The sequence below is a fragment of the Gallus gallus genome, chromosome 5, assembly GCF_016699485.2.
Source record: "Gallus gallus isolate bGalGal1 chromosome 5, bGalGal1.mat.broiler.GRCg7b, whole genome shotgun sequence".
NCBI lineage: Eukaryota > Metazoa > Chordata > Aves > Galliformes > Phasianidae > Gallus > Gallus gallus.
In genome coordinates, this window is record NC_052536.1 from 6,032,317 (window position 1) to 6,055,130 (window position 22,814).

At 40.4% G+C, this 22,814-nt stretch overlaps 1 protein-coding gene across 2 annotated transcripts in view; it reads right to left on the bottom strand.

The window, feature by feature from the left end:
- Window positions 1–1,156: 1,156 nt before the first annotated feature.
- SPON1 (spondin 1) overlaps window positions 1,157–22,814 on the bottom strand; it is a 166,632-nt gene continuing 144,974 nt past the window's right edge. For both annotated transcript variants that reach the window (XM_025150570.3, NM_204851.2), the window contains exons 8-16: window positions 10,539–10,740; window positions 10,229–10,369; window positions 9,778–9,853; window positions 9,115–9,297; window positions 8,592–8,762; window positions 8,315–8,482; window positions 7,583–7,747; window positions 5,483–5,746; window positions 1,157–4,837 (exon numbers count right to left, since the gene is read on the bottom strand). In XM_025150570.3, the coding sequence (XP_025006338.1) occupies window positions 4,674–4,837; window positions 5,483–5,746; window positions 7,583–7,747; window positions 8,315–8,482; window positions 8,592–8,762; window positions 9,115–9,297; window positions 9,778–9,853; window positions 10,229–10,369; window positions 10,539–10,740 (1,534 nt within the window). In that variant the 3' untranslated portion in view covers window positions 1,157–4,673. The remainder of the gene's footprint in view (window positions 4,838–5,482; window positions 5,747–7,582; window positions 7,748–8,314; window positions 8,483–8,591; window positions 8,763–9,114; window positions 9,298–9,777; window positions 9,854–10,228; window positions 10,370–10,538; window positions 10,741–22,814) is intronic.

Consider the following 22,814-nt stretch of genomic DNA (forward strand, 5'->3'; position numbering starts at 1 on the left):
TGGTTGAGGACTGGCAGGCACAGCCAAGTAGGTCCCCAGCAGTCACTTGCATGGGTAGCATTTAACTGCCTGTATGTTGGCTTGTGAGCCTGTGAGCCCCTTTGAGTAAGAGCTCTTCTGATAGAGTTTTATGGACTATAATAGCATAATTGCTGTTCCAGATGTCTCTTCATTCAGTATGTGGAATATTAAACAACTGCTCCCTAAATTCACTTTCCTTCACGCTGTCACTGAAGAAAGCATAGGTTAGTTCACTTGTCTACAGTAAATTGTTCTTCAGAATAGTCAGTCCATTGGTTGTATGTAACATGACAGTGCCCAGCAGTCCTGCTAGGCCAGACTTGTTTTTTTGCTGGAGCTCCACTGTTCACCAACAAGCTGAAGCAGGACTGCAGAATGTGAGTTCTGGATTTGTGCTTTTAATAGCAGGTAAATCACTCATGGTCGAGTGGCTGAAAGAAAAGGTTTGCTTCCCTTTCTAAGCAGCCTGGTGCTGCTGGAGCAGAGCTGCCCAACCCATAGGCAGCTCTGCAAGTGAGCAGTGCTGCCTGGGTGCCTTGTGCTGCTGTTGTACCTGCAGACAAACCTGTCTTGAAACAGCTGCTTGGAAATGCTGAGCATTTTTCTGCTGAGAGCAGCTACGTTCCAGGGGACTTCTACTGGACTCGAGTGCCTTCAGTTACCAGTAAGGAACATTTAACTTGTTATCTGTAAGCAACTACATCTAGTGCCACCTCAGCCTTGTTACGCTTCCAATTTACAATAGGGGTTTTCCAGGAAAACGAACAGTGGTCACTTTTAGCTGCAAGATTCACTTATAATTGGATTTCCTATCTGTGTATTGTGTGCTCTTTTAAATCATTTCTTTTTATAAAAACATCAGCATGAGAGTAAGAATTGGAGTAAAGATGCTAAGCTACCCTGTGATTTTTAACTAGCTGCAAACTGCCAATAAGAACAGTATACAAGTAACTTCCAAGTAGAAATAATGACCAGATGTAATAAAATCCAGCTCATTCCAAGTATCCCATTGACTTGAACAGGACTAAAATGTAACGAAGTGCATGGCTTGATTCCTTGTGACGATTAGTGCATGGTTGGCTTTTTGGGGTGTACGTAATTATACTGGTGGAACAGAATCACATACAATTGCATATTTCATAGTAAAGATGTCTTTATTCCAAAATAATAATGTGTTAGCCAGACAGCTACAAAACACCTACACAAGACTTTGGTAAGAAATATTCATGGTAGCTTTTTTGTAATTATCCACAGCAAACAAAAACGATGAAGGAAATCTAAGAACGCAATCAAACAAGATTCTGTTTTAAATGGTATGCTGCACACACAGAGTCCTACTGTACATCTGTTATGCCCCTAACTTTTCTCTTGTATTACGTGTAAAGTTTCTACAGTCCGTATGTTAGAAAAAAATAATGTACACACAATGCTAGGATCTGATAGTTGAGGTCTACAAAAGTGGAGCAATGTCTGTGCTTTCAGTTCAGCAATATTATTCGTGAGGTGAGAGAGAAAGTTCTCATTTGTACTGACTGATAACCAGTGGCTATTACACTACTAGAAAGTCTACAGTAACAATACGGTACTTCTACATATTGTTTATCAGAGCTTTTTGTTTTCTGAATAGAAAATCAACCTCATTTTTTTGTTCGTTTTCGTTTGTTCTTTTTTTTTTTTTTTTTTTTACAAAACGTAACAAGCTTAAATATCTTTTCGTATCAAGTGAGAAGAAAGACAAGTGACTCGTAAGGTGTTCCAACAGAAAAACAGTGGGAAAAGCTGAACCCAAGCAGGAATGATCACGCATTTCTGCCCAAATGCAACCTCCATTGTCGTTGCATGGATTAACGAGGTGGGAAAAAATATCCAACACTCATAACTTTTAACAAGCCTAAGAGAAATGACTGGGAATCACACTGCAGAGCCTCCTCACTAGAAGACAGTTATGTCTGTGGAGCATCGAGTTGGTAAGAACTGCAATGAAAGGCAAGCTGGACTGATTTATTTTGCGTGGGCATTTTTGTGAGCATGTTCAGAAAGATGTTACATATCTCCTACATGCCTGAAGGTACATCTGGACTGGGCAGCCTTTGGCAAAGGGAATCATTAAGATAGAACAGCTTGATGAACCGGAAAAATGATGAAAATAAAAACACCATTAATTTTAATTGATTATTTGCAGAAGCTGGCATGGCTCTGCAGGATTAGCGTGAACAGCTGATAAGGATTGATGAGAAAAAATGCACTCTGTGAAATCATATCATTTTTTCTTTCCATTCAAGAGATGCTCTTCTGCTCCCCCACCCCTGGCTCTCACAGGTCCAAGCACACAACCACCACTCTGTTGCAGATTATACAGCTGAAGCTTCTCTTTCTTATTGACCCACCTCAGCTGGCTGGGCTCTATCAGACTCAGCAGGAGCAGCTCACAGAGGTACTGAATGGCTCTGGTCTGTAGCCTCGCCTGGCTGGGCACCTGGCATTATTTGCTGTAGCCCTTCTCTGTAACCACCTGTTTCTCCACCTGAAATGTGCTTGACTGGTCACTGCTTCACAATCTTTATCGTTGCGTGGAATTTTGTTTTATTTTGTGGTCCTTAAAAGGGTAATGTGCAAGGTAAGATCATAAATACATTACTTAGGGACACTCTTCTTGCTACAGTGTAATGATTGTGCTATAGGGATGAAATTTTTCAATAGGCACAAGGAAGCAGACTAGCTTAATAACTATTATTAAATGAGCCAAGCTGTGCAAAATGTAGAGTGTTTGGTTTTAGCATGAAACTGTTGTTTTTGTTTTTCTCCTGGTTTGGTTCACTAAGAGCTTGCACCCATTTCATTTAGCAGCATTGGAAGAGGCTAAGCACTGCCCTGGTTCCATTATTTCCCCAGCTCTCCCTTAATTCCAGGTCTAAGAAAAGCAATAAAATACCTCAGGGGGTGGCATGCGACAGCTGCGGAAGTCCTGAGCAGTCCTTGCAGAGTCCAGTGTTGATTTGCTGATGAAAAGCCCTATGATGTAATGCAACCTGCCCATCCAGACACGGGGAGGTAAGGAGATCCCCAGAGCAGTGGTGGTGAAGACAAACAGCCTCAGTGGGCTGTGGTTCACATCACATGCAGACACTTAACACCTTGGGTGTTGGGCTCTCAGGATTGCGACAGAGCATTAAAAAAGTAAGCTGTTTAAGGCTGGTTTATAGAGACTGTAACATAAATGCTTCTCCATTCATTTCTCTCAAGGTTTTTTTGTTTTCAATGTTAGCATCAACAGTCTTTTATTTTCAGTGCATTGTTATTATTTATGTAGAGACACAGGTGTACGCTGCCTTTCCTGGACAAAAAGATAACCTGTCACCTCCATCCCTTATCTTTAAGGATAAATTGTTAAACTTAGGGGACAGCATTATATCCCAATACAAGTGTATCTCAAAGTCCCACACCTCACTCAGTGCAGGGATAACAGCTAAACTCCTCGGGAGAAGGTGTAAAATAGCAAAAGCAATTAGAGTGGTTGGGAGCTAATTTCAGACAGTTTGTTGCTTGCTTACGTGGCCAGGGAAGATGTTTATCCTGGCTAGTGCATATCAAAGTGGATAATTCTCACAGATGTATGAACTTTTAGATCCTACTGAAAAAAAAAACTCCAAGTGAAAAGACATAAATGACGCTGCTGTAAAAATATTCTTGTATCAATTTGTAATATTTATTTTTTTGTGTGTGTGTGTAATTGTTTCACGTCAACAGTTCCTTTCCTTTTGTTTGCTATGAGGGATGCAGGGGAACCTGGCTCACCCATTCTCATAAAGCTCTTTCTCTCTTTGCCTGTGATCAATGTCCTTCTGAAACTGCATCTGGTCCTGTAGTGCCTCTCATGGGGAGGTCTTCCCATGACATAGCTGTTGTGACCCACCGTGTCTGGACCAGTTCCTCTTAGTTCTGTGCCCATTCTGAGAGACAGTGGACAGGTACTGTGATAGCCACATGTTCTTTGTGTGTTGTGACTGTGTTATGGGCTGACATCACTATTGAGCTGCACAGATTATTTAAGTAAGTTGCTATTTGAGAAACAAAGATGATTTTGCATGGAACGCAGCATCCATGTGAACAAAAGTATGTAGGGTAATTATTTCAACTATCGCTTAACCCAATATTGTAAAAAGATAAACATGCACCTTTAATATTATTGAACCAGCATTACTGAAATTTCTCCTTGGCATAGTTGTATAATCACATAGGCACTGCTTTGGATTTTTAAAATCAAATCAAGAGAGAAATCCTCCCACATATGAAACATGTCACTTCAAATTAGTTATGTTAATATGCATGCATCCCATGTCTTTACAAGTAGTATTTCTATATGGCTATTCCATGTCCACAGATATGTCTGTACTTCAGTTAAATGACTCACAATGACCTACTATTTTTATGCAGTAAGGGCTAGCTGGAGCATCAAAGATTTACTCTCAGCATTAATCTGTGAGGAAATATTTATAAAATATATTTCTTGCACCAGCAAGACTAAAAAGCAAACCACACTGCAAAAATGAAAACTAATATACACTTTATACTTTTGTTTGTTTTAAAAACCAAACCAAGGTTGACTTTCCTTTTATAGCTCAGAGTGCATCACTTGGAAGCCTTGTGTTTTCCTAACAAGGATGAACGTTACATGCTCTTAGCTCCTTTTTGTCTTTGCAGCTAGTAAACTGAGTGCTTTTGGACCTCTTCTTTACCATCATGTAGCGCTCCTGAATTCCACCTCCACAGAGTGTAGAACATTCTGTCCAAGCAGTCCATGGTTTCAGCCTACAAACTGGGGAAAAAAGGAGTTGTCATTTGACTGAGTCTAACAGGTACTACTATGCATGTCTGCACACCTGCATCTTTGGGATTTAAGATAGCATATTGTCTAACTTATGGAGTATGTAATTAAGGAACCCAATTAAATATACACAGGTGCATTTGAAAAACATTGGAAAATGTATTAAAAAAGAAATTTCCCATCTCCATTATAAAATATAAAAAATTGTTAAATGTTAGACAACCATGAACCACAAACTAGCAGTGATTCATAGGCTGGTAACGTAAGCTGTACAAGATACTGTGTTATATTGATTAGAGGCATCAGTACTACTTGGGTACTGCTCCTTATTCCAAACAGAGCAGATCTCTCACAGCAGTCTGGCTCTGAATCAAATCACTGAGGTAACTTGGTTCAGATCACATGTGATTACAGTGATCAGACATGGGCAGATGCAAGCCTTTCTCCATTGCACCCTAAACCTGCCCTGTACTTTCTTGATCACAGCCAAATGTTGAAACAGCTGTACTTTATCCCGTTGCTAGAACAAAACACGGAGAACAAGTTCCCAGAGCATTAAGAGGAGCTGCTCACAAATTCTTCCCCGTTACACAGAGAGTCAGACAGGAGCATGCTAACCAGTGCTTTCACACTCACCTGGATATTGCTCATTATCAATATTTTTTTTTGCTTGTTCACTTCTTCTTTTCTCCCGGGCCTCCTTCCAACGCCTCTTTTCCATACCTGGGCCTCTCAGGCATTTCCTTACTCGACATTTAGTACGTTGGACAGTTTCTGGGCATGCTGTTCCTCCAAACTGTGGTTCTATTTTGATCATTCTTGTTCTGATCATGTGGCCCTTCCCACAGGAGGTATTGCACTCGGACCACTGGGACCACTCCGTTAGCTCACAGTCAATGGCTGCAAAGAATGAGAACTATTACACAGAATCTGTGATGTCTGGCAAAAAACAAAACAAAACAAGAAAAACCTAAAAGGAGCCTTTTTTTAAAGCCAAAAAGAAAGAAAGAAACTTCCATATTTTTTTCACTAGCAGCAAAGGCTGCTAGTACCATTAAGTCTATGTCTCAGAAGTTTTCATCTTTTCAGTACTCCCTAAAAGCTCACAGCAAATAATAACCAAAATGATATTTCACATTATTTAATAAAAGCTGAATTAGCAAATTGCAGTAGAAAAGTCTTTTATAGCCAATACTTCTTGTGAAAAATAATCTAGTTAGATATAGAGCCTCAGAAACCAGCTGGCAACATGGCACTAAAAGCAATCAGATCTTGTTCATTTAGCAAAGCCTTAGGCTATCACTCTTCACAAAGACAGCAAAGCAATCAGAAGTCTACACCACCCAAGAAGGATGAGGCTTTAGTTGTGTAGGGTCTAAAACCAATGCTGTTGCCTCCACGCCATGCTCTGGCCTATGTGACATTCCTATGCAATGTGGATTGCAAAGGGATGTAGTTTATTAAAAAGGGTACAGTACAGGTCAGAGCTATATCAAAGACAGAGCCTTTTTCTTGTTCCTTTTATGGACCAAAAGAATCTCACGGGTGATGCTAAACTTTTATTTCCTTCCTTTCTCACAAGGGCACATTCTGCATTTGAGTACAAGGACTTACTTATAATTAGGACTGACTTATAATTAATCCTGACTCGTTTGCTATTGGGAAGTGCACAAACTGTTGCCTGAAGTTATGGTATTGTGTTAAATATGGAGTAACCATATACCTAAGACATTATTGCTCATCACCACAGGACTAAGTAAGGCAAGATGAGGACATAGTCATAATCTAGCTCTCAATAGCCAGAAGTACACAATAAGAAATAAAACAAAATGCCCCCCGTGGGTTGATTTAGGAGTAATACAGATGGAGAACAAGAATCAGAGCAAGAGTATAAAATCATTTGCTTACAGAGTTCAAGGAGGCAATGACTGCTCTTACCAACTGCTGACCCACACTCTACAGAATCCAAATGCAGTCTATACAGCATTCCAGGTTTCAGAGTGCTTTCCCACAACTAGACACAGTATTGTAGATGTGGCCTCATCAGGGCAGAGTAGAGGAGTGCGATCACCTCCCTCACCTGCTAGCCACACTCTTTTTAATACACCTCAGGATACCACTGACTTTCTTGGCCACAAGGGCTCGCTGCTAGCTCATGTTGTACACCAGGATGCCCAAGTCCTTCTCTACAGAGCTCCTCTCCAGCAGGTCAGCCCCTAGCCTGTGCTGATGCATGTGGTTATTCCTACCCCAGTGCAGGACTCTACACTTGCTCTTGTTAAACCTCATCAGGTTCCTCTCTGCTCAACTCTCCAGTCCATCCAGGTCTCACTGAATGGCAGCACAGCCTTCCGGAGTGTCAACCATTCCTCCCAGCTTTGTATCATCAGCAAACTTGCTGAAATTGGACTCTATCCCATACCCCACGTAAGCAATGAAGATGTTGAACCAGACCTGACCTAGCACCAAACCCTGGGGAACACCACTACCTACAGGCTTCCAAGTAGGCTGCGCTGCTGATCACAACTCTTGGAGCTCTGCCAGTCAGCCAGCCCTCAGTCAGCCTCACTGTCCACTCATCTATCTTGTACTCTCTAAGCTTCACTATAAGGAATATGAAGTTGCAATATTAAAAGAAAAATGTAAAAAGATGCTAACAAATAACAATAGACTTCTGAGCCAAGAGTCCCATACATAAAATTGGTTTTCCTCTTCCCCAAAGGTTTCCACACTTACGGCATTCAGGTAGCATGCATTTCTCTGCTTGCTCCAGTTCCTCATTGCAGTCTCCAAGCTCAGCTGCAGATTTCAGCATCCTTTGCCGGGTTCGCATTCCCTTCCCACAAGTCACGCTGCAGTCGCTCCATTCAGACCATGGGGATAGAAGGCAGGGAATAGTATCTAATATGAATATAAAGAGGTAATAAGTACTTGTTATATGTAATCTACAAAGGTATGCATTTTGAAAATAACACAGGTGAAAAACATACTTTTATCTGCCTTCCACCACCTATGCTTCGTTGTCACTTTGGGCAAAATGAGTCACAAGCAGAATGATGCTGATATAGAAGCTCAGGGAGAAAGATAAAAAGGCTTGCTTGGTTTTAATACCTTTTTTTTTTACTATGTTTTTCTATATCTTATCTCTGTACAGTCTCAATACTTTCAGAGGACAAATACACCTCATATCCCATGAAACTAGAGTTGCTTATGTATGCGTGGCTTGTGAGTAGACACATCACTGTATGGATAATACAGCAATAGCATACCACTGAGTATGTTTTACCTACACTCAGGTTCTGTTGGTAAGCGTGGTACATAACGCACTTTCCTTAAGGGATCCAATTTTAAGGAGAACCAGAAAAAGCAATGCTGCTTGTGCTCGGGCTGTGTTCTGTGGTGTGATGGAGCAGCATGTCAGAAATGATGTCTCTCTCTGTAGCAGAGGAGATAAATTCACAGACTTACGGCATTCGGGCATCATGCATTTCTCTGCCTCTGTAGTTTCTGCCTTGCACATAGATCCATCAGCAGGAGTCATCTTGATCATTCTGTGTCGCCTTTTCATTCCCGTGCCACAGCTAGCACTGCATTCATCCCACTCTCCCCATTCGGTGACAAGGCAGCTGCTAGGGGCTACACAAAATGGATAGAGAAGGTCCTTCAGTAGCAGAGCTCATATGAAAAAATGTTCCAGGCAGTTCTTCTATTGACCGGATTCTACAAAGCTAAATGAAATACTTACAGCATTCCTCATTTACAATACATTTCTCAGTTTCTTCAGTAGGCACTTTGCACATAGAGCCATCTTCGGGGAATTGCTTTACATATCTCTCTCTAGATCGCGTTCCCATTCCACAGGAAACACTACAGGGGGACCATGTAATCCAGTCAGACATCATGCAAGTTGAACCATCTAAAATACAGAGGACCATTTCAATTGCTAATATTTACACAATTACTTGCCCACCCACCAATAACTCTACAGCTGCCCATCTATGTGCGGTGTCACTTCAGTGCTGCCCCTCACACCCTGTCTTCTCTGTTGCTTACTTTACTCCTTTCCTTTACACTTCTGTGTACTTCATGCACCCACTCAGCTGAACTGCAGAGTTCACCACAGACCGTTTGAATTTGTATTCTTCTGCAGTAACTCTTATTTCTGCTATAATTCAGATCACACAGCAACTAATACCTTCTAAGAACTTTAAAAGAGAAGTAAGAGTGGCCCTGTGCAGTGTTCTCCTCTGCCCTTTCCTCTTGATTACCTTCATCACTGCAGCCTGGACCCATGCATGGCTGAAAATCTTGGGTATCAGGACAGGGCACACTGAGGTCCAGCTGAGCTTTAAGCATTCTCTGCCTCATCCTCTTGCCCTTCTCACAGGTAGAGGAGCTGCAGGCTGACCAGGGGGACCAGTTTGAATATATGCAGGTCTCAGGGGTATCATCTGAAAACATGAAAAGGCAATAAACATTAACAGTATTCTATCTTCCATCCACCTCTCTTCATAATTGGCTAGTAATTGCTTTAGATGCTAATATCAAACATTATTTCTTTCTGCACTCTAAACTGCTCCATTCTAACTCCAAAAAACCTGGAAAATTTGAGTTGAAAAACAAGCAAACAAAACAAAACAAAAAACCCAACTGCACTTTACATTGAACCCCCTTAAAGGTTATCTTTTATTGCTTTTATTGTTATGGTCATCTGCCAGCTACACGTGCAATGCCTTTTCTGTATAAGTGGAGGCTAATAGCACATACATACTAGAAAGGATGAAAAGCTAAGTCACTTCTTGACTAATAAGTGTGAATAAGTGAATAAGTGAAACTTATTTCTACTCCTAAGTCAGTTTCTTACTATATCTAGAAATAACAGTGGAAAATGGAACAAAATATAGTCCAGCACCAACTAATTCAAAAAGTACCTTCTTCTTTTTCTTCTGGTGCTAGGTCTGCCACAATATCATCTATGTTATCAGGTACGATGTTGCACTGCTCCCCCTGCAAAGAAAGAAATGACTGTGGAGGTTGGATATAGGAATGTGTACGTGCAGAGGGGTTGAGACAGTGCACTGAGAGGCACTGCTGGAGCTGCAGCAGTAACAAGAGGAAACACTGAATACCTCATTAGATCATGTTTTTTTCTCTTCTATTAAAAAAAAAATATAGTAATCTGCAACTAAGCAGATGCAGTAATTATTGGAAGTTAGACTATCTTACGATAGTTTTAAATGCAAGAAAGTTAATTTCTACCATTATATTCCTTGGAGGTAGATTAGGGAGCAGAGATTTGGTGGCAGGAAGAAGGGAAGATTTTGTCTTAAGAGAGCGTGGTTTTTGCTTGCTTGAGGATTCTACTTATAAAATACAGTGTACCTTGCGTGCAATTCTTTCAATGACGACTCTGGCTACAAGCTTGATAGATCCTCCTTCTGGATCATAAAATGGACTCTGAGGGTGATCTAAGCTTGTAAGTGGTCTAATCTTCTCTTGAGGAACTGTAGGTTTGTTGGGTGACTGCAAGCAGAAGAAAGAAAACATAAATATGGTTCAAAACAAAACGAGCAGAGCAGTATAAAGGCACACACGGCATGACTGTGGATTGAATAGCTTTCCTTCTTCACCGACTTTAGGTAAATGTAGGTAAATCAGCTTGAGTGAAATCCATTACAAGTAGTCCAAATACCTCATAGGTGACGCCACTGTCTGTGCCGGCATCCCAGGGGATTAAATCCTGCACGACTTTCTGAACCCAGCCACAGTCCTTGGTGCAGAGGTCCTCAGCAGACAGGCCCACATTCCAGTCGGGACTGGGCCCCAGCATGGTGAGGAAGGACATCAGGTGCCGGTGGCGATCAACAGAAAACTCAGCAGAGGGAGCAGCTCTCCTGCAAATCGAGCACACGAAAGGCTTTTAGCAACCACGTTGGATTTTTCTTTTAGAAGGCAAGGAAACCGATGCTTCATCATGTGAAACACCGGCGTGATGCTGTGCTCGGAAGGGAAGAGGTGGGACAGGGGTAGGACTTCTGCCCTCTGTGTGCCCTCTGAGATGCAGCTTTGGCATCGTGGCAGGAGCAGCGTGTATGAAAAAGCACTGATCAGCATCGTTTTAGTGCTCACGTGAGAGTAAGTGAGAGACGGATGGCTGCTGCCAGTCCTGGAGGGTTCAGCCAAGACGTTGGTAGGTCCCTGCCAGGGTGTGTGAAAGCATCGCTATTCATCTGGCCTTTGTCAGCCGTTCTCTTGGGAAGAACTGGTGCTGAAACATGCAGTGCTCTGCCATGCTGAGGAGCAACCACCACATCCCTACGCACGGGGAAATTAAAATCAGGCCTGAACTAGAGGTTTCTGTTCAACAGCTGAAAAGCTGAAACTCTCAGTGGCATCTTTCCCACGAACAACAATGAATGCTGACTTATTTAATATACGATTTTGGCAACCTTGTGCTACCAAACATTTGCCTGATGTCAATGCAAGTTTTCTTCAGTCACAGGACTTAGATCGATAAAGCCAGGTTGTTTTTTTCCCCTTTTTCCAGTGTCATACCAAAAAATACTGCCTTATGAGCATCTAAAGCTCACAGATTCTTTATGTACATTTGCTTGGTTTCTTTTACTGTGTTACTCATCTTTTTGGGTTGGGTACTTGCATGTACATAATGGACACACACTGCTCTCCTGCCCCAAGGAGTTTGTTTTTTCTTATAAACGTTTGCCTCGTTGTCAAAATGGAGCATTTTTTGTTGTGCATTAATTCTGGCTCGTGCTGCTCTCAGTATGTTAAAGCAAACAAAGAAACAAACAAAACCCAACAGCCCAAGGACAGCGTTCCCGAATAGTTCTCATGCAGTTTCAGATGTCTAAGTTAGTGTACCCAGTTCCCTTTCCAGAGAGAAGCTGCATAAGAGGGCAGTTATTAATAGGTAAAATGTTCTGGGCGCTCCTGTTATGGGGTCTTTAGGCATTATTTCTTAGTGTGTGAAACACCTTATATTGAATTGAAGACACTGAGTACAAGAGTTTCTCAGTGTTTGATGGCATTAATCCTTCCTTTCCCAGAAAGAGATGCAAATGACCCTTTTTTTCCCATGACAGACAGAAATCTGATTTCAGTGGGACAATTTCTCTACCGTAAAGTAATAAAATAATGAGTGAAGGTATCAAATGCTCTCCCGGTCAATACAGTATTCTGATACATTTGTCAAGTACGCAGTGATTGCTCTTTAAAAACCTACCTGACTTCAATTAACTACAGGACTGACTTACTAGCTTTACTCAGTGGGGTTCAAAGAGTTTCTGAAAGGACACAGAAAGAGTCTAAACCATACACAAATAACAGTGAATGCAGTGAATAATGCCGTAAGTGTGTATTTGTATGCCTCAAGGTTAGAAGTATGCCTGAACACAGGACAGACACCCAGATCAGCTCCTTCAGAGGAGAAGCCAGAGCAGTGTCCTGACATTCCATCTCCCTGTGCTGTGCAGATGTGCTCTCTGCAAAACAAGAGAGGCAGACACACTCCTACAGGTTGAAGGCAAGTGATCAGAAGTCACAGGAAGCCTGCTTGAGACACACTGTAGTGAAAATCTTCCATCACTTGCTATCCCCGCGTTAGGCACAGTACAATCAAGTCTTCAAATGCTTTCTTAGGAAAGCAAATATTAATCATGCTATTAATATAATTAAAAATCAATTGTGTGTTCAAGTCTAAGTGTATCAATATTTTGAAACTGTGCAAAGTGTAAAACACTTCAGTAGGAGATGCTCTGCCTGTAAGACTTGGCATGCATTACGTCACATCAGCAATCCTGAGCCTCCAGCAACACTTCAGCTTCAGAGCACTGTGCAAAAACTGGTTCCTTACTTAGGACAGCTTGGGTCAGGGGCATTTTATGGTATAACACTCTAGGTGGGACATAAAGATTGTTTTGATAGGCAGGCTTTAAAAGTATGTATTATCATAAACTATCCTTGTTGGGCTTCCTACTTCATTTCACCAACTGCTTTCTTCATGGGTACTTAGAAGTGGTATACCTCGCTTTTGAACCAGACCTGTACAACACTGGTCTGCAGTTCTTCTTGAACTGCTCTAATTAAGGAAGGGAAATGGGGAAATGGTGCAGTCAGATTTTGAGAAAGTTGTCATACGTGCCAAGTTGTGTGTTTGACAACGTCCACAAGAATTCAACTGAGTTCAATTTGCTGTAAGAGACAAACACGTCGCTTTTCCCTACACACCTACATGCATAAAAACAGAGGTGACTGTGAGTTGCACAGCAAATCCTAAACATCCAGGTAAGCTCTAGGTGACAACCCTCAGAGCCCCACGGGGCTGGGATTGCTGATTTTGTTGCTTGAAGCTGGCAGTACTTTTCCAGTGTGAGCCTGATCAGCCTGCTGACAATTCCTGTCACATAACGCAGAGTGAAGCAAAGTACAAGAGAGTGTCCTGCATCCTAATTTCCTTTTTCCCCCCATTTTCTTTATTTTTATTCTGTTTCCTCTTTGTTAACATGATTCGGATCCCCAGCTATAGGGATTGCACAAACGGCATCACAAGAAAATGCTCCTTTCTTATTTTTTTAAAGGTTAAAAGACCACAAACATGACTTTGCTTTGCCAGGTTGTTTTCCCTAAGTGAAAAATCTAGTTGCTGATGCTATCGCTGCCAGGAGCTGGGGAGTTAAGAAGGCCTTTGACAATGCAGTGGAAAACTCAACTTGCTGCAAGACATATTTTTGAGTGTTGAATCAATACTGATGTGTTCTGCTGCTGTCCCTGTAAAATGTAATAGAGCACAGCTAGGGAAGATTGTGGAGAGTGAGTGGAAAGGAACAGTGAAAGGAGTATTTTTGCACAATAGAGCTTTAAGGCTGTTCTTGGTTTACTGTTTGATTTGCATACAAAGGGTAAGTAAAAGAAAAAGAAAAGGCAGCCAAAGCACACACGCTCTGTCTCCGTAACACTAAGCAGCTCAACAAATAGGACCACCTACAGGGCCAACTTTGTACCATCAGAGTTGGTTTTACTACTGGCTGCCCTGTGGAGGAGGAGTTTGGCCTGCCTCTAGGCCCGGGTGCACCTTGGGGAAAGTAAACTACCGTGCAAAGAACAGCCAACAAATTTGACTGACATTCCTGCAAAAGAGGTTGAAACACATTTTAATGCCAAGCTGTTATTGTCGCTGGGTGCCGCATCAGAGGCGGTGACAGTAAGAGTCTATTTTGTTTTGTGAAAGAGTAAAGACACCTGTCACAAATTCTCAGCCATTTGTCTTTCTGCTTTGGAAAAAATACAGAACCCAAAAACATTCTCTTTCTTTGCTATGCATCAGCTCTTAAAATGAAAATAGTGCCTATAACCAGCTAAAGAACATGGATATGCACAGCTGAGTAAGGGATTACCTCATTACTAGTGACATTAAAGCTAATCAGAACAAACGTGGCTATAAAATAGCGTTAGTCAGAGCATTTTTAAAGCATAACAAAAACAAAGGACTTCGCACAGCAGGTCCTTTCAGCTTTTTCATATTGTCAGCTAGAAGCACCTTGAATGCTACTTTAGGTAATAATGATATCTTATTCATTAACATGCCATGTATTTGCTTTAATACCTTCAGCATGATTCTAACACGTAACAAATGTGATCAGGCTTTTGTCACTAGAAAAAACCTCTCAGATATCTCAAATTAGGACTGTAGTTTCTGAAAAGTTACCTTACAGCAAACAGATCCTTTTTGACCGCAGTGCCTATGAGGCTGGTTACTGGAATATCTGCAAAATGTAGATACGCATTCAACTTACCTTCAAAGATTTTAAAGTATTCTCATGCATTTCAACACCATCTATTTTGCAAGTGTCAGGAGCTCAGCATTTTTCCCCCATTCCTGTGTAACCCCTGAAGATGATCAGTATCTGTCCACCTTTATTAATACAACACAAATTTCATTTCATCTAGCCTATACAAAAGACACGTACATGACTTTTGGCATCTGAAGATGAGGATGTGATTTTTTAGGGTAAATCACATTGAAAAGAAATGGTGACTAAAAATTTAAATTCATAGAATCATAGAATCACCAAGGTTGGAAAAGACCCACAGGATCACCCAGTCCAACCCTCCACCCATCACCAATAGTTCTCATTAAACCATGTCCCTCAACGCAACGTCCAAATGTTCCTTGAACACCTCCAGGGTCGGTGACTCCACCACCTCTCTGGGCAGCCCATTCCAGTGCCCGACCACCCTTTCAGAGAAGTAGTAATTCTGCATATAGGTTCTGATAAATAAATACATATAAAGATATGTAAATATACATTTAACTCATAAACTGTTCCCATTGTTTGAAGAGTACTTATGCAGGAGTAGGATCATAGGGTAACTCAGTAGACATATAGTTGCATGAAAATAATGCATACAGGACTACTCACAAAGTTATAAAGTGAAATGATTTTGGCTTAAGGAAAGACAAGAAGTGGTTGGAAAAAAAAAACCCATAAAATAGTAACTATTAATGGGAGGGATGCATAAGAAAAACAAAAGCAAAGATGGAATGGGATGAGTAAGTTTCTTCCAACTGGATAATGCAAATCTGTCTAAAGTTCTTTGCAGTGATTGTTCTTAGCTGAGAAGCCTTTACACATCTTAATACTCAACTTTTTTCTTGGCTAGTGACATTTGAATTTTAAATAGAAAGTAAATGGTAAGTGATAGAAAATGGAACTGCCATATGTGGTTGCTCTGAGTAAAAAAAAATGATGGAAAGGTTGTTTTTTTTTCCTTTTCCAACAAACACATATGTTCTTCCTTACTTCTTTGAGATTGAATTATGAATTTCTTAATGTGGGAGTCAGCCCATCTGCCAAACAATGAAGTTTCCTTGACTCTCTATGGTACACGTAACAGTTAAAGCATTTGTTCGCTTTATAAGCATGATTTCATTTTTTGATTAGGATTTAGCTGACACCTAATCAATGTAAATAACTGTGAAGGCTTAGGTAAATGTAGTACTTGACAACAGCATGCGACTCTGTGCTGGAAGAGGTAGAACTCTTCATGGAGGACTGTGCCAGCCTTGTGATTCTGGCATGCAACCCAGAGTCAGGTGAACTTGTTTGCTGTGAAAAATAAGAGGCTCTGCTCTTCACTTAAATGGAGCTCTGCAGATCCAGTAGAACAGGGTAACCCAGCTGCACACATGGCATTGAGTCTACTCATTCTTGTTAAGTTCCTGAAATGTCAAGTGGAAATATAGTGGAAATTTGTATGGTTAAGATCTTTGTCTTAATTATCCAAATGTATAAATGTTCTTCCAGTTCAATTGGATTCAAATTTAGATGAATTATCAAACCTGGTAAACATGCCAGTTATTCTGTATGGGTTTTTAAACTGTGTTTTATCTGGGACTTCAAATATTTCTTTTGGTTTGGGTGAAACAAGTATTTCTGCTTTCTGGCTAAAGTCTGTCATTTACTTTCTGGAGGAGGGATGTGCTGCATTAGGGGATGGTGTACCACAGGAAGCTTTTGGACCTGAAGTACAGGAATTTACCCGTTAGCCAAACGCAAAGCTGGAGCATGCAGAATTGTTTTGCAGCTCCAGAGTGGTTTATGTATTTGCCTTCGTGTTATCAGAAGACGCAATAACTGACTTTTTCCCTCTATGCATTTTTTTTTGCAGATGAGATTGTCCTTTATGCATTGCTATTTCTGATTAGACTCAGTTAGAATTCTTCTATTTTTGACAATATTAAACTTCACAGGATTCATCCCAGCTATCTATAAAATCATAGAAGGAGAAAATAGCTGAGCTAGACACACCATCGTGTTGCCATAGAAACAGGAAACGATGTCTGGCTTTCTCATGCCTCTGATTTTGTACACAAAATCCCCAAACTTTGTAAATGTTTCTTAGCAATGTGCTGTCACGTTGTGGAAGAAAACTTCATTTAAGCCTGGACTGGCAGATACCGGCTTGTACCCCTACCTTAGGCTAGACAGTGCAAGGTGACAGTGTGAGATAATGAGGTAGGGATTTGTGGAAAAAAGAATAGATTGTAAAAATAAAAGGTAAAGACACGCACAGCAACGACACTACAGAAGTCATAGAATCATAGACTCATAGAATGGCCTGGGTTGAAAACGGCCACAATGATCATCCAGTTCCAACCCCTGCTATGTGCAGGGTTGCCAACCACCAGACCAGGCTGCCCAGAGCCACATCCAGCCTGGCCTTGAATGCCTCCAGGGATCCACAGCCTCCTTGGGCAACCTGTTCAGTGCGTCACCACCCTCTGAGTGAAAAACTTCCTCCTAATATCTAACCTAAACCTCCCCTGTCTCAGTTTAAAACATTTCCCCCTTGTCCTACCACTGTCCATCCTTGTAAACAGCCATTCCCCTTCCTGTTTATACACTCCCTTCAAGTACTGGAAGGTCGCAATGAGGTCTCCCCGGAGCCTTCTCTTCTCCAAGCTGAACAAGCCCAGTTCCCTCAACCTTTCCTCAAATGAAAGTTGCCATGAAAGAATCAAAATATATACTTTCCAGAACATTGCATTTGGAGGCCGGGAAGAAGCAACAGAAATCTTTGCATCACATGCTATTTCCAGAATGCATGTCACCAAGCTACTGAAGTTACTATGACTTCGAGCTGTTAGGTGCAAGTAGTACAACCATGCTAGGGAAAGATCACACCTAAAAAGTACAGAACTACAGAATGTGACGTGGCTTTTTTGTTTTATGGTTTTCTCTCTTTGCAGAAGTACATACAATAGCATCCCTAGAAAGAGTGCAAGGACGTACTACTATCACAGCTTATAACTAACTGGACTTTTTTAAGACTAAAAAGAGAAGCTTTAATTATTAAAATTGCACTCCTGTTCATTTGTGAGCAGTTCAGCATGAAACCTGCATTTTTTTAAGATAAAGCTTTTTCATCTTCTCTGCGTAACAAATATCCTGCTAGAAAGCATTTTCCCATGGAGGATTATGACAAGAGATCTCATCAAAGAAACTGAATTCATAAATCTGAAAAAGACACTTACTCTAATTGACACATCTGGATTTATTCTGTAGATAACCTATTTTTCCCCTGAGAAATGGCTTCCCCCTGCCTTTATTGTATTTCCTGCTAAACTTTGACTTTAAGAAACTTGTCTCTAGGAAAATGGGTTGGACTCAGAATAGTTCTATGATCCTTAGTTTTAGGACTTAAAGAGGATTTTTTCACTTGTGATTAATGGAAGAAAGACGCTACGCTGTAGGATGACTAAAGAAAGAGTGTTTCATCATCTACATCTGTTTGTGCAATATATAAACCTCAAGTCCTGATTACTTTTTGCAAGGGTAATATTGGCCATGGTGCAGTGTGCAAGCGCTAGTTCATACATGCTACTTTCTTTCACCTTTTCTTGCTGTTCACCAATATATTTCACATTTCACTATTGTAGCTTGTTCTGTGTTCCAAAAGGCCTCACTCCAAAAGTGTTTCTCCCATCAGTCTAAGTGAGCTCTGCGCTCAGTTTTGCTCTCACTGCCTCCAGCTTTCACTATGTCTTTCTCAAAACTTCTGTTCATCCATTTATGCTTCCTATGGCCTCTCAAATAAGGTCAGTTTCTGAAGAAATAATGAGCTACCAAGCATCAACGAGCAACTGTGGCAATACTGAGATCTTCATACCTTCACAGAACATGGTTTTTCAACTAATTGACTATCAACACATTTTTCCAAAACATGGCAATATAAGACCTTTATACTTATCAAACTATTCAAATGTTTTAAATCTAAGCTCAATGCTGTATTTTGCTCTAGTTTAGCTTGGAAATGTCAATCTGAATGCTTAACATACGGTGAAATTAAACCAACAGAAAAGAAGATATAGTAATAAGCATCCTACAAGGTGAACTATAATTGATACGTAACATTTTGCATATTTTATGCTTACCACATGTGAAACCATTGGTCAAAATCACTCAGATGGGGATTTCCCAGTGCTTCACCTACCCTTGGCTGCCCTCAGATGGCAGACCTCCCTTCTGGCCTTCAGCTTTCCTCTGTTCCCCTGCTGTGCTGCAGCCACAGTCCCTGTGACCCCAGGCAGCCTCCTGTCCTTGTGCTTCTTATGAATGTAGATAGTTTAGGTAGCTATTCATTATGAAAACTGTGCATGGCTGTAAATGAACAGACTACAGAGATTGTGACACTTTCACCACAGAATTAAGATAGAGTTTTAAGTTTAGATGAGACATACCTAACACAGAGTCTTTTGAAGAAATTCACAAAGTGCCTACTTAAGGCAAAATACAAGCCATGCTACACAACATCACAACTTTTATTCTTATAGAAGTGTATCTCTACTTGGAAAGAGATGCTTAGGGATTTAAGAAGTACTTCTAAGCATCCCAAAATTTAAATCGACTCATCTGTCAAGAGAGAAGCACATCATAATTCTTCAGCAAAAAAAAACCCCAACCCTCTTATCTTTTCTTTTTGGATAACGTAGATCCAGTGATATGTCAAATATAACCACATTTCACTCATCTCACTTCATTATAATGGCAAGTCACCAAGAATAAATTTGTAACTGAGACAGTTTATCAGCCTATGCCTTGTTCCAATTCTTCATGCTCTAGCTACTAGCAATTTTATATCCTTTTATTTTTTGAGTTGTTCATGATGACTTGTTATGAATGAGACAGTTGGGCTTGTACAAATTTAATTACTTCTTGGCTGGAAGTTTGATTTTCCTGGGTGCAGCTGTTGTTGCATTGGAAATCATATTATTGTGACTTCAGTGCATTGAAAATCAAGTTATTGTGACTTCAGTGCATTTCAGGTACAGTGTCGTCCCTGTTACAATGGCAGCAGCAGGGTTGGCTTTTATGGCAGAGCGCTCAATCACATGCTGTCCAAGTAATGGTCTCACTACTATGGTCAAAGATCTGTCAATATTATGAGCTATTAGCAGCATACGCTACTTCTGCCAACAACCCCCCCAAAAAAAAAATCTTTACATGGGTATAAAAATCTTTACATTGGTATATATTATGGTTCTAAAGCCATAAGTTGGCTTTAGAACACAACTTTACATTGTCTTAGGATGATAGTTACTAAGGTTTCTTTTTTAATCAGTTGCTCTATTTGATCTGTTCACACTTATCCACTCTACTGCATGGAGAGAGACTGTACTCTCACAAATCATACTGATGTCACTACTTATATGGGAGAAGTCAAAGGTGTCATCTGCTAACAGAACAGCTATGCACAAGTGGAATTATCTGCACCTTTGCTTTGGGGTAAATCAGCTGACATTAATAGCATCACTATGCATGCTGGGAGAAGGATTTATCTGTAATACATCAGTTTAAGTGATTTTTTTTTTTAAGAAAATAATCAAAAATTGAAGGAATGTTGAACTTTGTGACTAAAAATCACGTCTTTGTAGAGCTTTGCACTATTATTAGGCTGCTTCTGTAGCAGTACTGCTACTGAGTTTATTCTGTGTTCTCCGTAATGACTCAATATATCATATATTCTGCAAGGGCTGTACTATTCACAACTATATTAAATATTCACCACTATATTAAAGGACAGAAAATCTTTTTCAGAAGGCTATTATACTATCAAAATCTTTCTGGTGTCCGAAACAGCAGGGTGTTGGAACAGGGCTGTGAGCTCTGTATCCTTCACACACCAGCTCTCTACACACAGAGCCACCAAAGTCCCACAAGCACTCTGAGGTCACTAGGTTGTGCTCACAGCATAACAAAGAGTTGGACAGGTGACCTACATCACTTTCTCTTTAATTAAAACAACGTCCCAGTCTTTCCTACATTCAGCCTTCAGTCACCAAAAGATATGACAGCTGCTTGGCATTTTTCTTACAATAAGCATTAACCACACTTAAACTTTCACTATTAAAACAGACTTAAAGGTAGTGTACCCATATGCATGTCATGAGATGTTCAGTGGGTTAAATGCAGCTACAGATGTACATATAAGTGTGTAAAGCAAGAAAATACCTGCACCTTCCTTTCCTAAAAGTACAGAAGGAGAAGATAAATGCAGTGTCAACCCAATTAGGAGAAAATACCTAACAAGCGTGCAACAAAGATGAGCATTGTACAGAATATAAGATGTAGCAATAAATAATAAGGTTCCTTGTTGCTCTATAACCCTCTGCTGACTCTCAGTCACTGTAGGTGAAATTAGACATGTACGAGTTTCAGATCATTAGGTGGAACGGTGTTTATAAGCAATTTGTAGAATCAAATGTTAATGATATACGGTGAATGGATGATTAAAAGACTATGAGATGAGCTTTTCTTATCATTTTGGAGGAAACAAAAAATAAGATTTGAACTATGCCCACTGCAGCTGTTAAGTGCTGTAAGAATATAAGAATAAGTCCGTATTTTGCCTTTCAGCATGCCAGTTAAACCCGAATGCAAGTTGTGTCTTAAGCATCTCAGTTTCTCTGCCGGGCAGTCTAAGGACTTGATTAATGAAGCAACTGAATAATTAATTTCTGATGTTTATTTTTATAAATTGCATCCTGACACTGATATCAGCATTTACTGGCAGAGCCTTGGGTGGCAGGACGGAAAATCGTGTCAGCATTCTTCATGGGACAGGAAAGAAGAAATCTCAGGAGGCGCTCCAAGAGTAGGCAGCACAAGAGGGCACTGATTTTGAATATACCCTGTAACTATTTTTTAGCATACATCTTATGGAAGGAAAAATGCCGGCTTATTGGTGGAATGTGTGCACTTAGAATCATAGAATCATAGAATCACCAAGGTTGGAAAAGACCCACAGGATCACCCAGTCCAACCCTCCACCCATCACCAATAGTTCTCACTAAACCATATCCCTCAACAGAACGTCCAAACGTTCCTTGAACACCTCCAGGGTCGGTGACTCCACCACCTCTCTGGGCAGCCCATTCCAGTGCCTGACCACCCTTTCAGAGAAGTAGTCTTTCCTAACATCCAGCCTGAACTTCCCCTGGCACAGCTTGAAGCCATTCCCTCTAGTCCTATCACTGGTCACACAGGTTACACTTACATTTTATCCACATAAGCAGCTTAGAAAGAAATAGTTAATTCATAGAGATGGATAGGCAAATTAATTTCTCTTATTCTCCAGATAGGTAGGTATAAACATCAATTTCATGAATTATTTATTAAAAAAAAAAAAAGATTACTTCTGAAGCATTTCCATAGAATCTTAAAAGGATTCCACAAATGATGTGTTTGTTTTATAGGGAAACGCAAACATGCCTACCTGAAATCTTCATTCTAAAAATACACACCATCTATTATGAATGTAATGCAAATTTATTCAATTTGTTCCTATTTCCAGCACAGAGGAATTAAGTAATGGAAAATCAATTTCAGCTACATCTAAGCAAATTATTGGCACTATCGTTGATTTTGAAATGTATTTCTGAGTTAACAGAAACATTTTTTTTCCCACACTGAATTCAGTAAAAAAGGAAACCTATGCATGTGTTTTCTTTTCCAAAATGCACCTAATTCATGCATTCTGCTTTAAGTACTTTGCAGGTGTCTAAAAAAAGAAAGAAAGCTAAAAACCTGGAAATGGAACATATTTTACTTGGCCGGGAACAGCCTCTCTTCCAAGGTAGCCAGGAACTAAAAGAGCTATCGTCATTGGTATAAGTGCCACAAAGTAAAGACAGAGTGATTTCTAACTAGGAGAACATGCCACTGAGCTGTGCTTATTCCACACATACCCTTCCCCATCTTATGAAGCTGATTAACTCACTCTTCACTATCTATTTTTTATATGAATCTCCTTCAGAGACTCTTCTGTCTCCCCTCCCTTTTCTTGAAAGGCAGATTTTAGTGATTGCTTTCTTTCTCTGGCTAATACTTACATGTTCCATGCAAAATGGCAAAGCCTGAGCAAAAAGAACATGGTTTGTGGTACTTGA